We start from the raw sequence: 20,761 nt of genomic DNA, 5'->3' as shown, positions 1-20,761 counted from the left end.
CCTGTAAGGAGGGATGAGATTCAGATTCGGGTTGGACTGACATTTACACTTCCACACCCTTCCCTTGAAGATCTCACCCTCCCCCCACACCTGACTACCTCCTCCATGTACCCCAGCTCCTCTGCCCCCCCTGCAGGCTTGGGACCGGCATGGCGGATGGAGTGGAGAGGGATGAGTTCCCGGACCTCACCCCTTCTATCTCCCCGTGCAGCAACTCTCATATGAGGTCTCTCAGTCCTTGTGGTAGTTTGATGGAGGTGAATGGGCATCCTGGCTTTTATGTATACTGTAGAGATGTGGGGGGGCATTTAGTACACACTGTTTACACACAGCAAGGTGATGGCGGGGGTGTGCATAGGGGTCTTCAACAACTATTCTACAACATGTGTATGCTGCACACCCATTGGTTACATTGAATTGCTAATTCCCTCTAGAAGTCTCCAAAATGGTTACATTGTATCTCTTGTAACAAAGACTTATGTATTTCCTGAGCTCCTCATCTCCATCTAGTGGCCACAGTGTGGTATTTTACTACTGACCATGATAAAAGAAAATGTATCAGCTGGGAAAAAGTCTGAAAAAATTTGCACAAAAGGACTTTCATGTAGATTTATTGAATGATTGTGCATGGGGTTTTTATATAAATAGACCCCCCCAATCAACCCAATCTACCTGTTCCAGTTCCCACTAGGAGCAGCCTGCCTATTAACCCCTTACATCCCCATCCTAACATTGTACAACCAATACAGTTCACATCATTTTTGGCCATCTGTCTACAGAGAAACCCACATAGATCACATGACCACACCAATAAAGATGGAGGAGGACCAGAGTCACATGACTGAGAAGATACTAAACCTCACCCTGGAGATCATCTACCTGCTGACCGGAGAGGTGAGGAGGATTCTGGGAGGTCACATGACATCACTGATCTCTATTAATAAAACATAGACTTGACCGGAGAGGTGAGGAGGATTCTGGGAGGTCACATGACATCACTCTTATCTCCATTAATAAAACACAGACCCGACTGGAGAGGTGAGGAGGATTCTGGGAGGTCACATGACATCACTCTTATCTCTATTAATAAAACACAGACCTGACCGGAGAGGTGAGGAGGATTCTGGGAGGTCACATGACATCACTCTCATCTCTATTAATAAAACACAGACCTGACCGGAGAGGTGAGGAGGATTCTGGGATTCTAACATGATATTCCTATTGGTTCCTCAATACAGAGATTTCCTCTTCTGAAGTCAGGTGATCATATGACCATCACAGTGCCTCCATGTGACTCCCTAAACCCTGAGAGACACAACATGCAGAAGATTCTAGAAGTCACCAAGAAGATGATGGAGCTGCTGACAGGAGAGGTGAGCGGTGCCGGGAATTCTGGGACATTCTCCAGTAACAGACAAGGGATGTGTCTGGATGGTGACTGTATCATTGTGTGTGTCAGGTTCCTATAAGGTGTCAGGGTGTCACTGTCTATTTCTCCATGGAGGAGTGGGAGTATTTAGAAGGACACAAGGATCTCTACAAGGACGTCATGATGGACAATCAGCCGCCCCTCACATCACCGGGTAAGAGGAGACTTTATTGTAAAGGAGAGAGCAGTACGGAGGATCCACCTAGATCCCCCATCATCTGATAAACACATAGAAACAATGGATTCAGTCAGTGTGTGTGTTTCCTACAGATGGATCCAGTCATGGGAACCCACCAGAGAGATGTCCCCGTCCTCTGTATTCCCGGGATTCCACACAGGAAGGTCACACCATCCCTCACCATCATCAGGTAGATGAGGAACAATCACTGATAGTATCATTAGGATCTGTACATTATCTGCATTGTTACCATTGATGGCATTTTATTATATATTCAGAGTGGAAACCTGAGAGATCCTAAAGTTGAGGTGAAAGCAGAAGAAGAAGAGGCGTATGTGAGGGATGATCAGCAGTCTATGGAGGAGGATGGAATAACGGGGACATTAATAGAGGAGGACACTCCTACAGAGATCAGCACAGGTGGGTCATGAACACTAAATCCATTCCTCCACCCATACTGCTCACTGATTGGCCCAGAGTAGGGCAGGGACTGGGTGATATCAGCCTGTAATCCCCTGGTCACTTTCCTGAGCTGTGTTCCCCGTCCTGTATTCCTGGATTTCTGATACAGGAATATTAATATTATGAGTCCTAACCCTGCGCTATATACTTTATGTTGTACAATACATCATTTTGGTACTATACAGTATATTCCTAAGATTTGTATCCTATAATAAGTTGTACATTCCATACTTCTGACCCCTGCACTATATACTCTGTTGTACATTCCATACTCCTGACCCCTGCACTATATACTCTATGTTGTACATTACATACTCCTGACCCCTGCACTATATACTCTATGTTGTACATTACATACTCCTGACCCCTGCACTATATACTCTATGTTGTACATTACATACTCCTGACCCCTGCACTATATACTCTGTTGTACATTACATACTCCTGACCCCTGCACTATATACTCTGTTGTACATTACATACTCCTGACCCCTGCACTATATACTCTATGTTGTACATTACATACTCCTGACCCCTGCACTATATACTCCATGTTGTACATTACATACTCCTGACCCCTGCACTATATACTCTATGTTGTACATTACATACTCCTGACCCCTGCACTATATACTCTATGTTGTACATTACATACTTCTGACTTCTGCTCTCCCCCTCCCCCCACTGCTATATATACACATAATATGGATTCTCTGTTGTTACACCCATTTCCTCCCAGCTGGACATTTTATATCGGATGATGTGATTGGAGCACAGACTTTTACATGGTGATAATAATGTGATAACATCCTCCAACTTTGGACCCTTAAACAGAAAGTGATAATGAGGGAGGAGTCAATACCCCAATGATGGTGGTCTTCAGGATCAGTCCAGTCTTCATCTTGGTTGTCCCCATCCTCACTCTCTGACCTCTGGTGGGGCTCAGCCCCGCTGTTCTTCATGACTAAATCATGGACTAAATAAGGAAGTGCAGTACTTCTTGTGTTGGGAAGATGGCGATGAGTGATAGAGGGGGTGGGGACCCTCGTCCTATAATCCCCTCATCACTGTCCCTCCTATAAAAGACAGTTCTGGTTGTTTCCTCACTCTCTGACTAAGGTCCATGAATAAAGAAATGACCTGGTAGGAGATCAGAGGAGCCATTTCCTAGTTCCCTTGAGGGTGGAATTGTAAGCTCCTCAGAGACCAAGCTGCCTGATGTGGGCGGAGTCCTGGTTTGGGGGAACCAATCAGCTCCTGTCTAGTAATCCTCTTTGTCTTTGTATCTTAGTCCATGGCCGGGAGATGAGGAAAACTTCAGAGGATTGTCTCACTTTGTCTCCAGACTGGAAAGTAGAAGATGAGGACATCACACAGTATAGTCCAGGAGAAAACCCGGCTCCCTCCAATGTCCATCCGGCACCACCCAGTGTAGATGGACCATCGGATTCCTCGTATCCTGAGGAACCTCAGACTGTGTGGGACCCGGCCGGCCTTCCAACAGGGAAGAGCTTCTCCTGCGCTGAGTGCGGGAAGGGTTTCCATTCTAAATTCCTTGTTAATAGGCATAAAAGGTCTCACACAGGGGAAAAACCATATTCCTGTCCTGAGTGCGGGAAAAGTTTTTCACAAAAGTCGAATCTTGTCAGACATCAGAGATCTCACACGGGGGAGAAGCCACTTTCCTGTTCTGAGTGCGGGAAATGTTTTTCACAGAAGTCCTATCTTTACACACACCAGATATCTCATGTGGGGGAGAAGCTGCATTGCTGTCCTGAGTGCGGGAAATGTTTTTCACATATTTCCTACCTTTACAGACATCAGAGATCTCACACGGGGGAGAAGCCATATTCTTGCCTTGAATGTGGGAAATGTTTTGTAGAAAAATCAAAACTTGTAACACATCAGAGATCTCACACGGGGGAGAAGCCGTATTCTTGTCCTGAGTGCGGGAAATGTTTTTCACAGAAGTCCTGTCTTTCCATACATCAAAGATCTCACACGGCAGAGAAGCCACTTTGCTGTTCTGAATGCGGGAAATGTTTTTCAGATAAATACAATCTTTACACACATCAGAGATCTCACACGGGTGAAAAGCCATATTCCTGTCCTGTGTGCGGGAAATGTTTTTCACAAAAGTCCAATCTTTACACACATCAGAGATCTCACACGGGGGAGAAGCCGTATTCCTGTCCTGAGTGTGGGAAATGTTTTTCAGATAAATCCAATCTTAACACACATCAGAGAACCCACACAGGAGTGAAGCCGTATTCCTGTCCTGAGTGTGGGAAATGTTTTTCAGACAAGTCCCATCTTTACACACATCAGAGATCTCACACGGGGAAGAAGCCACTTTCCTGTCCTGAGTGAGGGAAATGTTCCTCACTGAAGTCCTGTCTTCCTGTACATCAGGGGTCCCACACAACCCTGGAGGTGTATTAGTGCCTTGAGTGCGGGAAATGTCTTCTAGATGAATGTTGCTGGACATCCCAGCTCTCATGTGGGGAAGAAGCACACCCTGATATACACCTCAGATATACTCCATGGTTGACCTTCATCATGGAAGAAACAGTCCATGAGGAGATCAGAGATCCCCAAAGACATGGATGAAGTGTGGGACTGGGATGGCCATTGATAGCAGGAGAAGAATAAAAATGGAGTCCTGACCTGTCATTGGCTGAGTACATTTTGTGGTGGGAGATTTCACAAACACTTGGAGGTTTATTTTTTCTTCTGATTGTTGAATGAAGGTGATTGGCATTCGCTCAGCTGTAACGAGTGGTGGTCTTATTTTATGTCATCACATCGTTGGCTCCATCTAGTGACCATAATATCATAGTGTGCTATATTTACTGATGGAGGTATTTCAGGAGAAGTACTTCATTATGGTCACTAGGTGGAGCTGCTTATCATAGGAAATCACTTTTCTAGGAACAAAATGGCCAGAATTTGTAATGTCTGAATAAGTGATTGTCACATTCTTCCTATGAATTATAATTAGACCCCTTCATTTCCTGTCAGGCCGGGTTTCATACAGATTCCTGAGATCTTACTCCTGTACTTGTAGCGCCCTCTAATGTGCTACTAGAATAGTGTATCATAGGTAAAATCATTGTGTAGGACTCATGGTAGTTGTTTGAGTCTGTGATTGAGGTCGGGTTATTGCACGTCAGCTGGATTACTCGACAGGTTGTAGCTCTATCACCTCCTCCTGACCCTGGAGGACCATAGAACCTTCCAGAAGTCAGTAAACCGGAAGGAGTGGAGGCCTAATCTGCATATTCATGGGGGTCTGGCCATTTTAAGAGATGGTGGACTGGCCTATAAATATGGAAGAGTCAGGCTGACAGAGGGGTTGGGAGTGCTGAGGAGCCTGTCGGTGCCTGGGTAGGGTCCCCTAGGTCTGAGGGGGGCTGGGCTGGCTCAAAAGGTTACATTCAACAGTAAGGAGTGAATGGGATCGAGACCTGATCTGCAGGGACTGATGGCTTTCAGGAAAAGAAAAGTCCAGGATCTGCTTTGTACATTATTTATTAATTTGTTTCAGGTACTTCTATAGCACCATCAATTTATGCAGCACTTTACATATATATTGTACATTCACATCAGTCCCTAACCCTCAAGGGGTGTATAATCTAAGGTCCCAAACCTACATTCATACATACACATACTAGGGACAATTTAGATAGGAGCCAATTAACCTACCAGCATGTCTTTGGCGTGTGGGAGGAAACTGGAGTACCCTGAGGAAACCCACGCAGGCACAGGGAGAACATACAAATTCCAGGCAGGTGGTGCCGTGGTTGGGATTTGAACCGGTGACCCTAGTACTGCCAGGCAGAAGTGCCACTTAGTCACTGTGCTGCCCAATAGGATTCAAGCCAATTGGGCATCCCATAATCCCTATTTCCCTATCCAAGTTGAATTCCCCTCATAAAATAACAAAGCTAAGCCCATGGACTGGTCACTGTCTTTGGATGCAAGTCTGTGTGAAAGAAATACCTGAGCTGATGAGACGGGTACTCATCGACCTGCCACTAGTCATCTACGCAGTGGATCTGAGCTCAGGACTATGGTAGAGGTGGTGGGCATCGTGACTGATGTTAGATCTACTTCGGGGGATGGGTTTTTTGGTGTTTCAATAAAGGACTTGTCAAGGAATGTCTTCAGACTCATAGTAGTTGTCGGGTTATTGCAGGTCAGCTGGATGACTCCACAGGTTGTAGCTCTATCACCTTCTCCTGACCCTGGAGGACCATAGACCCTTCCAGAAATCGGTGGGCAGGATGGGGTAGAGGCCTAACCTACATATTCATGGAGAGTACGGCCAATCACAGCTTTGGAGGCCCTGGTAGAGTGGTGGACTGGCCTATCAATATGGGAGAGTCAGGCTGACAGAGGGGTTGGGTGGAAGATGGAGTTCTGAGGAGACTGTCGGTACCTGGGAGGAGACCCCTAGGTCTGGCGGGGGCATCCTCCAGGCCGGGCTCAGGCTGGCTCAGGAAGACACATCCAACAGTAAGGAGTAAATGGGATTGAGACCTGAAGCAGCAGAGAGCAAAGAGGACAGTGTGAGTACAGCAGCATTCTGTGGGATCTACAAGGGGAAAGACTGCCACACGTAGCAAGCTTCCTGATTACAGCGCTGGGCTCAATCCTTTATCCTTGTCCCGGGAGATCTTCCAAGAAGCCAGGAGCTGGTAGTACTTGCATGCTGTGGAACTGGATTTAAGGGGATTAACCCAACAATATTAAACCAAACCATCAAGGAGGTCATGCCTATAGATGAGCTGGTTCCTCTGGATGAACGTCTGTGCACGGGCAGTGCCCAGAATGTGCAGAATTTGGGCACTTGCTAATACTAATGCGCATGCTCATTCTGGTGCGCATTCCTGTGTATGAAATTGTGCAATCACACATTCTGGTGCACGCCAGTAGTTATGGGCTGAACACCTCCCGGTACGGTTCACGGTAAAACATTCAAACAGACCAAGTTCGTGAACATCGAACCTACTTTAAGTCTATGGGACTCGAACATGCTAATTCAAAAGTGCCCAATTTGAAGGTTTATATGTACGGTATTGGCCATAAAAGTGGTATGGGGACTCGGGGACTTCCCTGAGGGACATGAATCAGGGAAAAACATATTTTCAAAGAGTAAAGGGGCAGTCATTTCTCATTGCTTAATGTAAAAAAAAAACATTCCTTTCAATATCATGCCTGGGGGTCCCCTTAAACTACCTGCAAAAGTTGCAGATCTGTACAATGTATAGAACCTGCTGCAGCAGGACTGACACCATAACCCTTCAGTTATTCTTGCATAAGTCGCTTATTGCCACCATATGTCGCTGATCGCCACCATAAGTCGCTGATCGCTACCATATCTCACTGATCGTCGCCATAAGTCACTGATCGCCTCTATAAGTCGCTGATCGCCACCATTTTTTAGTAGAAAAAAAAATTCCAGTATATATACCACCATTTGTAAACGCTATAACTTTCATGTAAACCAATTAATTTACACGTATTGGGATTTTTCTTTAGCAAAGACATGGAGCAGAATACATTTTGACCGAAATTAATGACGAAATTTGATTTTAAATTTTTTTACTGGACATGTTTTATAACAAAAAGTCCAAAATATTGTTTTTTTCTCAAAAATGTCTGTGGACCCAACTCCAAACTCAACCAGCCAAACAATTCCCATTTTCATGGGAAACAAACAGCATTCCTTACCTAGGAATCAGACTCACACCAGCGACAGACCATCTATACACAGCAAACCACAAAATATTGCTTGAAACTATACCCTGAGAACTAAACACTTTACGCACCTCCGAACTCTCCAAACTAGGCCGTGTGGCGACACTAAAAATGTATATTTTACCCAAAATCTTTTATATATTCCGCACACTCCCCTTACCAATCCCTAATTCATTCTTCTCTAAACTACAAACAATTCTCACAAAATTCATATGGAACTCGAAAAAACCAGGATGTACCACCAATCTTCTAATCAGACCTACAACTAAAGGAGGAGCAGGACTCCCACACCTCAAATCTTATTACACAGCTACCCTCTTAGACCAATTATATTTCTGGTGGAATCCTTCGAAGGAAAAAATCTAGTCTATAATGGAAACCCTCCCTTTTCAACCACTTAAACCCCAAAATATACTCTTGACCCTACCGTCCAAACACATACCACCCCAACTAAATCATCCCTGCATCGTAGCCTCCCTACAAGCTTGGCAGGACCTTCTATCCACTAAATTCAAAGACATTAAACATGTACCTACTCCAACCAACATACTACACCTCTTCATCCCCTCACTGGACCTATCTCAATGGACAAAACAAGGAATAACCAACATAAGGGACCTCTACACCAATCAATCCTTTTACCCCTTCCAAACTCTCCAATCCAAATATAATATTCCTACCAGGGGCGGACTGACCATTCGAGCACTAGGGCACTGCCCGAGGGCCCGGGATCAGTAGGGGGCCCCATAAAATGCCCCTGGTACCTTTTATAGGCTTTTTGGGTGTGTTTTGAGTGTGGGCAAGGACACAGGGGCCCCATGATCCCCAATTGCCCGGGGGCCCCATGAGTTTTCAGTCCGCCCCTGATTCCTACTGCTGAAAATGTTACATACCTCAGAATCGCTCATTGTCTACTAACAACTAATTTACCCCACAATACTATAATACCAAACACAGCCTACATCTTCTTCACCAAACCCCAATACCTGGGTAAAGGTATATCCACTTTCTATACACACCTCATAAACTCACAATTTATTCTACAAACAACCTCCATAACCAATTGGGACATAATCCTATCAACCCAAAAAACTTTAAAATGCTGGGAAAATACCTTCAGCATCACTTCTAAAGCTACCCGATGTAGCTCCCACTGGGAGTCATACTTAAAAATACTTCACCAATGGTACCTGACCCCGGTTAAACTCTCCATATACTACCCGAAACATTCTCCTACATGTTGGAGACTCTGTGGTGAGCCAGGCTCAACAATCCACATTTTGTGGTCATGCAGATAGCTTCGCTCCTTCTGGAATACTACATTCCTATTAATCTCTGAAATAAACAAAATTCCGTTAGTCCTGAACCCCTCATTAGCAGTCCTACACATCGGAATAGAGAAACTCCCTCCTCATTCCCGAACAATTATTGCCCACATACTCTTTGCCGCCAAAATTAATATTACTAGATTATGGAACACAAATAATACCCCCTCAATCACTTCATTATTACAGACCTTAACACTCAATGTCAAATGGAAAAACTATCCGCAATGAACACTTCCTCCTATCACAAATTCAATATCCAGTGGACGCGATGGCTAAATCACCCAAAATGTTATGTACAACCCTGATGACATCTCAAGAGATGAATTCACACCGCACACCAAGACTGGTATCTCCTCAATTCCCAGTTATATTCCTCCCTCCCCAATCCTCTCCTCCCCCACCTCTCCACTAACACCCCCCCAACTCCCCAAACTCCTCACCAAGGTTCTTCAAATGCACATGAATACCTCTGATGATATTGCTAAACAAGACCAACACCTCATCTGTCCAGAGGGCGGATCTACAACAAAATGATCAACCATATTTGTCTACTGTAATGTTGTATGATTGAACCTGATCTATTTTCCCTGTTTATCTTTGAAAAACTCAATAAAAAATATTGAAACATAAAAAATTGTCTGTGGACAGACGCACTCTTTTATCCATCACAAAACCTCCATCAGCACTGAATGTCCGTTCAGAAAGCATGCTGGATGCAGGACAGGCCAGTACCTTGATGGCATATTGAGCAAGTTCTGGCCAGTGATCCATCCTCAAGACCCAGTAACCCAGTGGATGCTCAGTTGGAAAGGTCTCCAAGTCTACTCTTACCCCTAGATAATCCTGCACTATATGATGCAGACCCTGCCGATGGGTGCTTAAACCTAACAGTCCTGGGCACTGAGGACTAAAGAACTGTTTAAAGGTATCGGTCAGCTGGCCGCCTTCTCCACCGCTCTTCATTTGACAGAATGAAGCCTCAGAAACACGTTGTCCAGGAAATGGTAACCTCCCAGTGTCTGGAAAGGTGTTGCACAATTTTTCTTTCAAGGCATCCTCAAGATGTTTCATCCTCTGCTCCCTCTGGGAAGACTGGATGAGCTCTGCACCTTGACCCTTGTAACGTGGATCAAGAAGGGTTGCCAACCAGTATTGATCCCTCTTCTTGATAACACAAATCCTCAGGTCCTTACACAGACTTTGCAGAATCAGGGAGCTCATGCAGTGTAAGTTTGAGGAGGCAGGAGATTCTGAGTCCTCTGGATCACTGAGGATGACATTGTCAGGAACTACCTCCTCCCAGACATGTACTACTCCTGGCTGGGTTTCTGGGGACTGAAAAGTGTCCCTTGAATACTGCTCTATGTGATCCTCTACTTCCATGTTGCTGCAATCCTCCTCCTCCGCCACTTCCTCCTCCTTCTGTGTGTTCTGTGGCCCCACAGGAATGGTTTCTGCATAAAGAGGGCCTTGAGAGGACAGGAAATCCTCCTCTTCCTCCCGCTGTTCTGCCTCCAGTGCCCTGTCCATGATTCCATGCAGCGTGTGCTCCAGCAGGAAGACTACAGGGATAGTGTCACTGATGCATGCAGTGTCACAGCTCACCATCCTTGTGGCCTCCTCAGATGGTGGCAGGACAGTGCATGGATCCATTGTCAGCAGCCACTGGTGAGGTGAGAAGAAGCCAAGCTCCTCTGAGCCTGTCCTTGTGCCATTCTCACACAGGTACTCATTGATGGTCCTCTGCTGTGTGTGCAGCCACTGCCGTGTTACCAACGTGGAGTTCCACCGAGTAGACATGTCACAAATGAGTTGGTTGGTGAACGGCTTGAATTTCAGCCAGCTGAACACTGGCCATGTGTGACCACCAGAAATGGCCAGACTTTTATGGCCTGCCTCAGAAGATCTTGAAAGCCTGGGTACCTGTTCAAGAAGCGCTGCACCACCAAATTCAGCTTGTGTGCCAAGCATGGAACATGTGTCAAGTGTCCCTGTTGGAGGGCGGAGAGCCCTTTCAGAGTTTACAGAATCTGTGTCCTGGTGTGGCTCCTGTCCCTTAGACAGACCAGCTGAAGCACCACATGGCATCTTTTAGCCTGACTGATCACATAGCCCCTTGAACGCTTACGGAGCAGGGACAGACTGACCATTTGGAAACTCGGGCACTGCCTGAGGGCCTGGGGTCAGTAGGGGGCCCCATGAGATGTCCCTGATACCTTTTTCATATGATTTTTTGAGTTTGGGCAAGGACACAGGGGCCCCATAATCCCCTATTGCCCAGGGGCCCCGTGAGTTGTCAGTCCGCCCCTGTTATGGAGCACTGCTGGTTCAGACGACAATTCAGCAGAAGAGGCCATGGAGGAAGAGGAAGGGGAGAGGGTGGAGCAGACAGATGTGGCAGAATCACCACTAGGTTTTTGGAGGCATGGTGGTGGAACAAGCTCCAGAACTGAACCCTGTCCTGCATCCTTCCCAGCTGCTAGCAGAGTCACCCAGTGTGCCGTGACGGATATGTACCATCCCTGACTGTACCTGCTGGACCACGTGTCAGTAATGTGGACCTTGCTGCTGACCTCCTTGTCCAACAAGGCCAAAACATGACCTTCCACATGATGGTACAGAGCTGGAATGGCCTTGCATGAAACAAATTGTCTTTTCAGAACCTGTCACTGTGATACAGCACATTCTGCAAATTCCCGGAAGGGGGAAGAGTCCACCAGATGGAAAGGCAGCAGTTGTAACGCAGCAATTTGGCCAGGATAGAATGTGGATGGGTGGGACAGTCTTTTTTTTCATGGTTCAGCAAATGGGGTAGTGAAATGTTCCTGCTGAAATCAACAGGTGGTGTCCTGCTGTCAGATGGGCCACCCACTGCTGTACCATCACTCCTCTCAGTGGAGGCTGTTGAGAAGACCTGACGTTTTACAGTAGAGATCCCAGATGAGGAGCAAGGAGAAGTCTGCACTTTTTCTGGGTCTTTCAGGTGCTGTTACCAGCGGGCTGCATGGCAGCTCATCATACGTCTTGTCAATCATGTGGTGCCCAAGTGGCTGGTGTTTTGGCCACGCTTGGTCTGCTTCAGTCAAAGACTGCAAACAGCAATGCTGCACATGTGTTGAAGAAAGCCCCCACCAGAGAACTTGTGGAAGTCTGCCTGGAGTCAGCAGCACCCCCCACCTGTGGAGCTCTGTCGTGTTATGCCATTGGTTGGCTGCCCTTATGCCTGTCCCTGGAGGACATCCTGCCTTGTTGGAGTTCTGCCTCCTCCTCACTGTCCTCCTCTGTTCTCTCAGGCACCCAAGTATGGTCAGTGACCTCATCATCTCCTTCCTCCTCATCAATGGAGCCAACTTGGCAGTGTGCTGCGGCTGGGGGAACAGGACTGACCATTTCTTTTCCCTCACTGGCGCCCCCTCTCTCTAGGCTCACGTCACTCCTTTCCTCATCCTGGGAACCAACATCACAGCATTCAGATTGCTGCACATCCTCCAGCAGCATGGAACTGACACTATGATCCAATCATTCTGGTGACTCCTCCATGCATGATGGTGGGGCTACGGAAGGAGCAGCTGTGGTGGACAAGGAGCCGGAGGAACAGGCCACTTTGGCAGCTGTGGTGGAAGGCAAAATAGTATGAGCCTGGGTGACAGAGGATGAGGATGACTGATTTATCCACTCCACCACCTCTTCTGCATGTTGTAGTTCAATAATACGGCCAGCACTTGGGCCAATCATGGCTCTTCCCGAGAACTCAGCTGTTATTGGCCAAAGCATTGCACCTGACCGCAGGTCAGGTACAATGCTTTGGCCAATCACAAAGCATGTTTTACATTGTTTGGGCACGCGGGCAAACTTCCTGCATAATGGTGAACACTCAAACGGCTAATGTTCGATTCAAACTTATGTTTGACTCAAACCGTCATCCCATCCCTACTCAAAATATTATTCTCTGTGGATCTACTGCTTCCACTTTACACCTACTTCATTGATCTTGAGGTGTTTGACAGTAAATTAAGAATACTGAACCATGTGCAAATCCATATACAACAAAGTGTTTGTGCTCGGGATGCAGTTCCCTGCAGATCTACTGCTTCCACTTTACACCGCCTTTATGTAGCACTACCTCAGAAGGAGCTGAATGTTGCCCCTGGTTTCCCTTTGCTTTGCCCCACAGCAAGGCAAACACACACACTTCTGCTCGTTGTCTCCAATGACCAGTCTAGGGGATGTTTTGTGTTTGGAGTTTATTGTAGAACTGGGGATAGGGATGGGGAATGTAGTCGGATCCTCCAGAATCAGAACTCTTCACACTGAGGACATCTAGCTGATCTCTTAGTAGAACACTTGTGAAGTCTCGGCTGACAGTAGATAGCAGACTTCTCAGTAACAAATAGCAGCAAGTAGTTGTAGGAGTGAGCCAAGTCCCATTAGCAGTAGCAATACTTGGACAAGCTCTGCAGAACACTAGGCAGGGCTCCCTTTCTCAGACCCAGGCTGACTATCAAGCACCAGAGGGGTAACAAGCACACAGAGTCCCCCAGATCTCTCAGAGTTTGCACTCACAGGTTCAAGGACAGAATGGTTGCCTCCTTCCAATCTTCCAAGCCACTCTCTCCAGTGATACCAGACAGAGCTTTGGCAGACAGCTCCCCTCAGTCAGCTTACTGTAGAATCAGGGTCACTCTCTCTAACTTCAGGCCCTCAGGTCACCCACCCGAGGCCACATAACAGCAAGTGCCAGGCGAGGCAGCCTGCCTCCAGCCTGGCTGGTGCAATCCTCTCCAAGGAAAGACACTGAACCCATGTGCTCTCAGAGTATAAATACCACTCCCAGCATGCAATGGGGTCACCCTCCCCTGCAATTGGCCAGGACTGTATCCATATTCATGCCGGTCATTTGTCTAGCCAATTCCCATGTTCTGGAAGACTCTCATAGCTTCCTGAAGGCGGGCAGAACTCAGACAAACTCCAACAGAACCAGAGCAGCATGAGCAGACCTGACTAATCAATCACAGCTCTCTGTAAATCAGAATACCCGACTGAATCTACCTGACAGCCTCTCTGGTGAGCAGAGAAACACAGCTATGCTTTACCTGACTCTACACATCCTAGACCTGACCAGGAGGGGGCGCTACATTCATTCATCTCATCAGATTTGCTGCTATAGGAAATCATCTCAAATCCTGTGCAAATCCATGGAGACCGACAATATTGTATGCTCAGTATAGTGTTCTCTGCAAGTCCACCGCTTCCACTTTGCATCTACTTCAATCCACTTATTTTACTCCAAAAATCCACCAATCAGTGAAAAGTTGATAAGGGGTGAAAGTGCTCCGCCCTCCAAACTGTGTCAGCTGTAGTGTAGCCACGCCTTCTTCCACCTCTTGTACACGGGATGGTGAGGGCGCCCCCTAGTAGTGCTTCCCCCTCACCACACCAATAGGACTCCCAGCTTTTCAGCTCCCAGAGTCACAAACATCCTTCACACTCTCCTCATCTCCGATGGTAAAGGAACCGGATCCTCCTCGCTCACTCCTGCAAGTCTGCTGCGGGTTCTGTCAGTCTCCCTCCTAGACTCCGCCTCCAACCGCCATTCCAGCAGGAGCTCCACCTCTAAATACACACTCAGGGAGGAGAGAAAGGGGAACCCGACATCGTGTGACACCTTTTATTACATGGAAATACGAAAATCAACGGGACTAATGCAATCACATTTACTGCAAAATCAAAGGGGCCAAAATCCCCCCCCCCCCGAGCAGTCATATATTTCTGTCCCCCTTGGTGGGAGTGGAGGTGACCCCTCTATAAGGATCTACAGTCCATACACACCCAGCACAAGGCCGGGGTCACACTACCAGACGCTTCTCGGGGCTGCAGTTCCTCTGAGCTCCACAAGGTGGGGATCTCACTTCTACCCACACAGGAAGTCTCTATGGAAGACAGGAAGTGATATCAGGTACAGACAGGAAGTGATGTCAGGTACAGACAGGAAGTGATGTCAGGTACAGACAGGATGCTCTGGGTGAGAGATGAATCGGGAGGAAGCGGAGAGGTGAATCTGAATCTGGTGTCAGAGGAGGTAATACGTAGATGAACCCCTTCAGGGGGAGGAGTTGATGATAATATATTTGCTCCCAAAGCTGGCCTACATGGTTCAGTTTTATCGTTCAGCCAGCGGGATGACCATAAAAACTGAAGCGATTCCCCCATCCACACATTGGAGGTGGATGGGGGAATCCTCCCCGCTGCACTCTTGTATTCTGACAATGGGGGGACTCCTCCGCTCTCAGAATACACAGATCAGCACTGAAGCTATTGGCTGCAGCCGCTGGGGGAGTGGCTTTTATCCGGCAGTGGCCACACATGGATGGAAATGTGAGCGATCCCTGCTGAACCAGCTGAATTTCCATGGATCTATGGTCACCTTCAGTGACTTCCTCCCCTCCCCCTCATCTCCTTCATGATGGAAGTCATGCTGAGATCATCTCCCATTGGCTGAGCAATATTCTCATTTGTCTCTCAGCTCCTTCTTGCTATTCCTCGTCCTGCCTGTTGTTTCCTTGGATTGATTTTCTGTGTAGTGACCCCGGCTTGGTCTCTTGGATGCGCTCGTCTGTTGCTTGCCCTGACCTTTCTCCTGATTCCTGGATCTCCTCCTCATCTCTCCTCCATATCCTCTTACACAGCTTTTCTCCACACCTGCAGTGACCCTGGGGGGAGGAAACTTGGCACCAGCATGCCGCCAAATCCATCCCCACCATTAGGGGCTCTGGAGACAATTGTCTGCTATTTACACTCCGTTCCTCCGCACGTCACCTGATCACATGACAGCTTACTTCCACAGATTCCGGACAGATTTCTGGATGGTAAAGGTCAAAGGTCACTCTTCAGTTTAGGAGAGGTAGGACGCACCCAGGAACAAGGATTTGATTTACATGGGAGGCACATCTAGAGGGCCCCTCAAATCTCCCCATCCAAATGTCCCTCCATCCAGAGTCTATATGTCCTATGACATCACACTGACCTCACAGCTCCTCCTCCCAATGTTCCTCCATCTGATATTTTCTGATGCTCTTAGGATGTGGGGGTCCCTTGGTATCCTCACATGTAAAGTGGGACTGTTGGTCCTGCGTTGTATCTAATGACATCAGAATGCTGCAACAAGCCTATACCCTGCGTAGTGTGGGGGTCCTGTGGGGGGGAATTATACCTCAGCCTGAAGTGGGGCTTTAATAAAATGGAGACCTGAATGGAGAGGTGAGGAGGATTCTGGGAATATCATTTGATGTGACTATTTGTGTTCAGATGTAGAGTTTTCCTCCTGTGAAGTCTGGAGATCATATGACATCACATTGCCTCCACCTCCCTCCCTGATAGAAGAGAGAAAGAAGAAGAAGATTCTAGAAGTCACCAGAGAGATCACTGAGCTGCTGACAGGAGAGGTGAGCGGTGCCGGGAATTCTGGGACATTCTCCAGTAACAGACAAGGGATGTGTCTGGATGGTGACTGTATCATTGTGTGTGTCAGGTTCCTATAAGGTGTCAGGGTGTCACTGTCTATTTCTCCATGGAGGAGTGGGAGTATTTAGAAGGACACAAGGATCTCTACAAGGACGTCATGATGGACAATCAGCCGCCCCTCACATCACCGGGTAAGAGGAGACTTTATTGTAAAGGAGAGAGCAGTACGGAGGATCCACCTAGATCCCCCATCATCTGATAAACACATAGAAACAATGGATTCAGTCAGTGTGTGTGTTTCCTACAGATGGATCCAGTCATGGGAACCCACCTGAGAGATGTCCCCGTCCTCTGTATTCCCGGGATTCCACACAGGAAGGTCACACCATCCCTCACCATCATCAGGTAGATGAGGAACAATCACTGATAGTATCATTAGGATCTGTACATTATCTGCATTGTTACCATTGATGGCATTTTTATTATATATTCAGAGTGGAAACCTGAGAGATCCTAAAGTTGAGGATAAAGAAGAGATAAAAGAGGAGGAGGATGAGGATGGGGGGATGGAGGAGTCAGAGCTTCTAAGAGAACACAAAGATCTGTACCAGGACACCATGGTGGAGTCATCCAGCTACAGGAACCCACCAGAGAGATGTCCCCGTCCTCTGTATTCCCGGGATTCCACACAGGAAGGTCACACCATCCCTCACCATCATCAGGTAGATGATGACAATTATTGGTAGTTGTGATTTATACACAGCATGTTTGTTACAATGAATGTTTTATTATACCTTTCAGAGTGGAATCCTCGGGGATGATAATATTGATGTTAAAGAAAAGTATAAAGAGGAGGATGAGGAGTATGGAGTGATGGAGGAGTTTTCAGAAGGACACAAGGATATGATGGAGCCACCTAATACCAGGAACCCACCAGAGAGATGTCCCCATCCTCTGTATTCCCGGGATTCCACACAGGAAGGTCACACCATCCCTCACCATTACAAGGTAGGTGGGATGGAGCATCCAGAACATGGATTCATGGAGACAATGTGTGGAGTTCTTTTATGTGACCTTATATTTACAGATGATATTTTCTCTCATTTTCTTGGTTCAGAGTGAAGATCTGATAGACATCAAAGTTGAGGTTAAAGAAGAAGAAGAGGCGTATGTGAGGGATGATCAGCAGTCTATGGAGGAGGATGGAATAACGGGGACATTTATAGAGGAGGACACTCCTACAGAGATCAGCACAGGTGGGTCATGAACACTAAATCCATTCCTCCACCCATACTTGTCATGCTTTCCTTCACATTGATCCAGCATCGGGTTTTGCCTCCTGTCTGTTCCTACCTATCCCCCCTGAACCTAGATGTTATTAAGCCTTTACATTTGTGTATTAGTGTTTGAGAAACGTGTCTTCATGTGGACCCTTTGGACCCTTAAACAGAAAGTGATAATGAGGGAGGAGTCAATACCCCAATGATGGTGGTCTTCAGAATCAGTCCAGTCTTCATCTTGGTTGTTCTCCCCCCATCCTCACTCTCTGACCTCTGGTGGGGCTCAGCCCCGCTGTTCTTCATGACTAAATCATGGACTAAATAAGGAAGTGCAGTACTTCTTGTGTTGGGAAGATGGCGATGAGTGATAGAGGGGGTGGGGACCCTCGTCCTATAATCCCCTCATCACTGTCCCTCCTATAAAAGACAGTTCTGGTTGTTTCCTCACTCTCTGACTAAGGTCCATGAATAAAGAAATGACCTGGTAGGAGATCAGAGGAGCCATTTCCTAGTTCCCTTGAGGGTGGAATTGTAAGCTCCTCAGAGACCAAGCTGCCTGATGTGGGCGGAGTCCTGGTTTGGGGAAACCAATCAGCTCCTGTCTAGTAATCCTCTTTATCTTTGTATTTTAGTCCATGGCCGGGAGATGAGGAAAACCTCCGAGGATTGTCTCACTTTGTCTCCAGACTGGAAAGTAGAAGATGAGGACATCACACAGTATAGTCCAGGAGAAAACCCGGCTCCCTCCAATGTCCACCCGGCACCACCCAGTGTAGATGGACCATCGGATTCCTCGTATCCTGAGGAACCTCAGACTGTGCGAGACCAGGCCGACCTTCCAACAGGGAAGAGCTTCTCCTGTACTGAGTGTGGGAAATGTTTTTCAGATAAGTCTAATCTTTACAGACATAAGAAATTGCACACTGGGGACAAGCCACATTCCTGCCCTCAGTGTGGGAAATGTTTTTCACAGAAGCCCCATCTTTACATACATCAGAGATCTCACACGGGGGAGAAGCCTTATTCCTGTTCTGAGTGCGGGAAATGTTTTTCTCAGATGTCCCATCTTTACACACATCAGAGATTGCACACTGGACAGAAGCCGTATTCCTGTCCTGAGTGCGGGAAATGTTTTTCAGGGAGATCCGGCCTTAACACACATCAGAGATTTCATACAGGAGAAAAGCCATATTCTTGTTCTGAGTGCGGGAAATGTTTTTTGCAGAAGTCCGATCTTTACAGACATCAGAGAACTCACACGGGGGAGAAGCTACTTTCCTGTCCTGAGTGAAGGTAATGTTTTTCACAGAAGCCCCATCTATATAAACATCAGAGATGTCAAACAGGGCTGAAGTCACTTTCCTGTCCTGATTGAGGGAAATGTTCCTCACTGAAGTCCTGTCTTCCTGTACATCAGGGGTCACACACAACCCTGGAGGTGTATTAGTGCCTTGAGTGCGGGAAATGTCTTCTAGATGAATGTTGCTGGACATCCCAGCTCTCATGTGGGGAAGAAGCACACCCTGATATACACCTCAGATATACTCCATGGCTGATCTTCATCATGGAAGAAACAGTTCATAAGGAGATCAGAGGTCCCCAAAGACATGGATGAAGTGTGGGACCGGGTTGATAGGAGAAGAATAAAAATGGAGTCCTGACCTTTCATTGGCTGAGTACATTTTTTTTCAAACATTCTATATTGAGTTTTCTAAAGAGATATACAAAGAAGCAATATCAAAAGAGGAGACGAGCACCTCATACTTCTTGCCATGACTTCTGAATAAAAGATAAATCACAGTAACCAATGAAATAATTATAATCTCTCCAATAAAGAAAGAGGAAGGAATCGTCTGGCAGGAACTGACCTGGAGGTGTGACCGGGTGTGATACCTGATCAGAAAACATGGATGGACTCTCCTGATACTTTGTTCCCAACTCCAATAAGTGAGAGGAGCAGAATGTCATAATGTTCCTAGATGTCATGATAAAGCCAAGGAAGTAAGGTTCGGCCATGAGTGCGCACAGACACATCAGGAGAGCAAAAGAATGACAACGTCATGAACCAGAAAACCAAGGTATACACGGCCAGATGGGGAGCAAGTAACACCTGTTATGTATGCGTGTCCTCAATGCGTGTTCCATACACGGCTGTCTAATCTCTACAATGTAACCACCTTCACCAACCCATCCATAGAAGTAAAAGAAGACAACATAGAGGATTGCTCCAAGGATGTAAGTGTTGCTGCAATAAAAGTGTCCCATCTATTATGGAAATGTGTGACTGAGGCTTGGTTGTTGAGCTCCATGTCTACCTTCTCTCTGTAAATCAGAAGACGTAGATCTTTTTTAGTGTCTGTGATGGTGGGGACAAGGTGATAGTCCATTTCTTAGGAATAGCCCTGTGGGCCACCAGTAAACATAATAATATCCACCGCAAGCTCCTGCAGGATTTGTGGATGTGGGTTTTCTGAGCTGAATGAAGAGTTGTAGAAGAACTGGGTCCATGGGGAGTGAGCAGCCACAAACTCCTGAGATGTAGGCTAACACTTGTTCCCAAAAGGTTGAGATGCGGGGCCATTCCTGAAATCGGTGGAAGAGAGAGGGCGGTGCTCACTATATAGTGGATTTGTGGAGAGTTCTTGGTGGATAGAAATGGGATGATGGCCCCATGGAAGAGCTTACATTGAGACTCTCTCCAGGATTCATTCACCACAAGCCTTTGCACTTTGTTCTATCCTTCCAGTATGTTGCCCACCAGGTTCTCTCCCGGTATGACCTTCCTCCAAGATTTCACAGATGTGGGATGTAGAGGTTTAGTAAAGAGAGAGTGTAAAGGTCGATAGATGTCAGATATGGA

At 46.8% G+C, this 20,761-nt stretch overlaps 1 protein-coding gene across 1 annotated transcript in view; it reads left to right on the top strand.

Annotated features, from left to right (window-relative positions):
* Positions 1 to 20,178, top strand: part of LOC149443042 (uncharacterized) — a 67,677-nt gene extending 47,499 nt beyond the window's left edge. The window contains 2 exon segments of the mRNA XM_089655973.1: positions 3,312 to 4,436; positions 18,521 to 20,178. Coding sequence (XP_089512099.1) covers positions 3,312 to 4,436; positions 18,521 to 19,192 — 1,797 coding nt within the window. The 3' untranslated portion in view covers positions 19,193 to 20,178.
* The last annotated feature ends 583 nt before the right edge of the window (positions 20,179 to 20,761 follow it).

The sequence above is a fragment of the Staurois parvus genome, unplaced genomic scaffold (assembly GCF_062004578.1).
Source record: "Staurois parvus isolate SC_StPar_1 unplaced genomic scaffold, SC_StPar_1.0 ptg000879l, whole genome shotgun sequence".
NCBI classification, from domain to species: domain Eukaryota; kingdom Metazoa; phylum Chordata; class Amphibia; order Anura; family Ranidae; genus Staurois; species Staurois parvus.
This window is presented reverse-complemented; position numbering and strand designations above follow the sequence as displayed.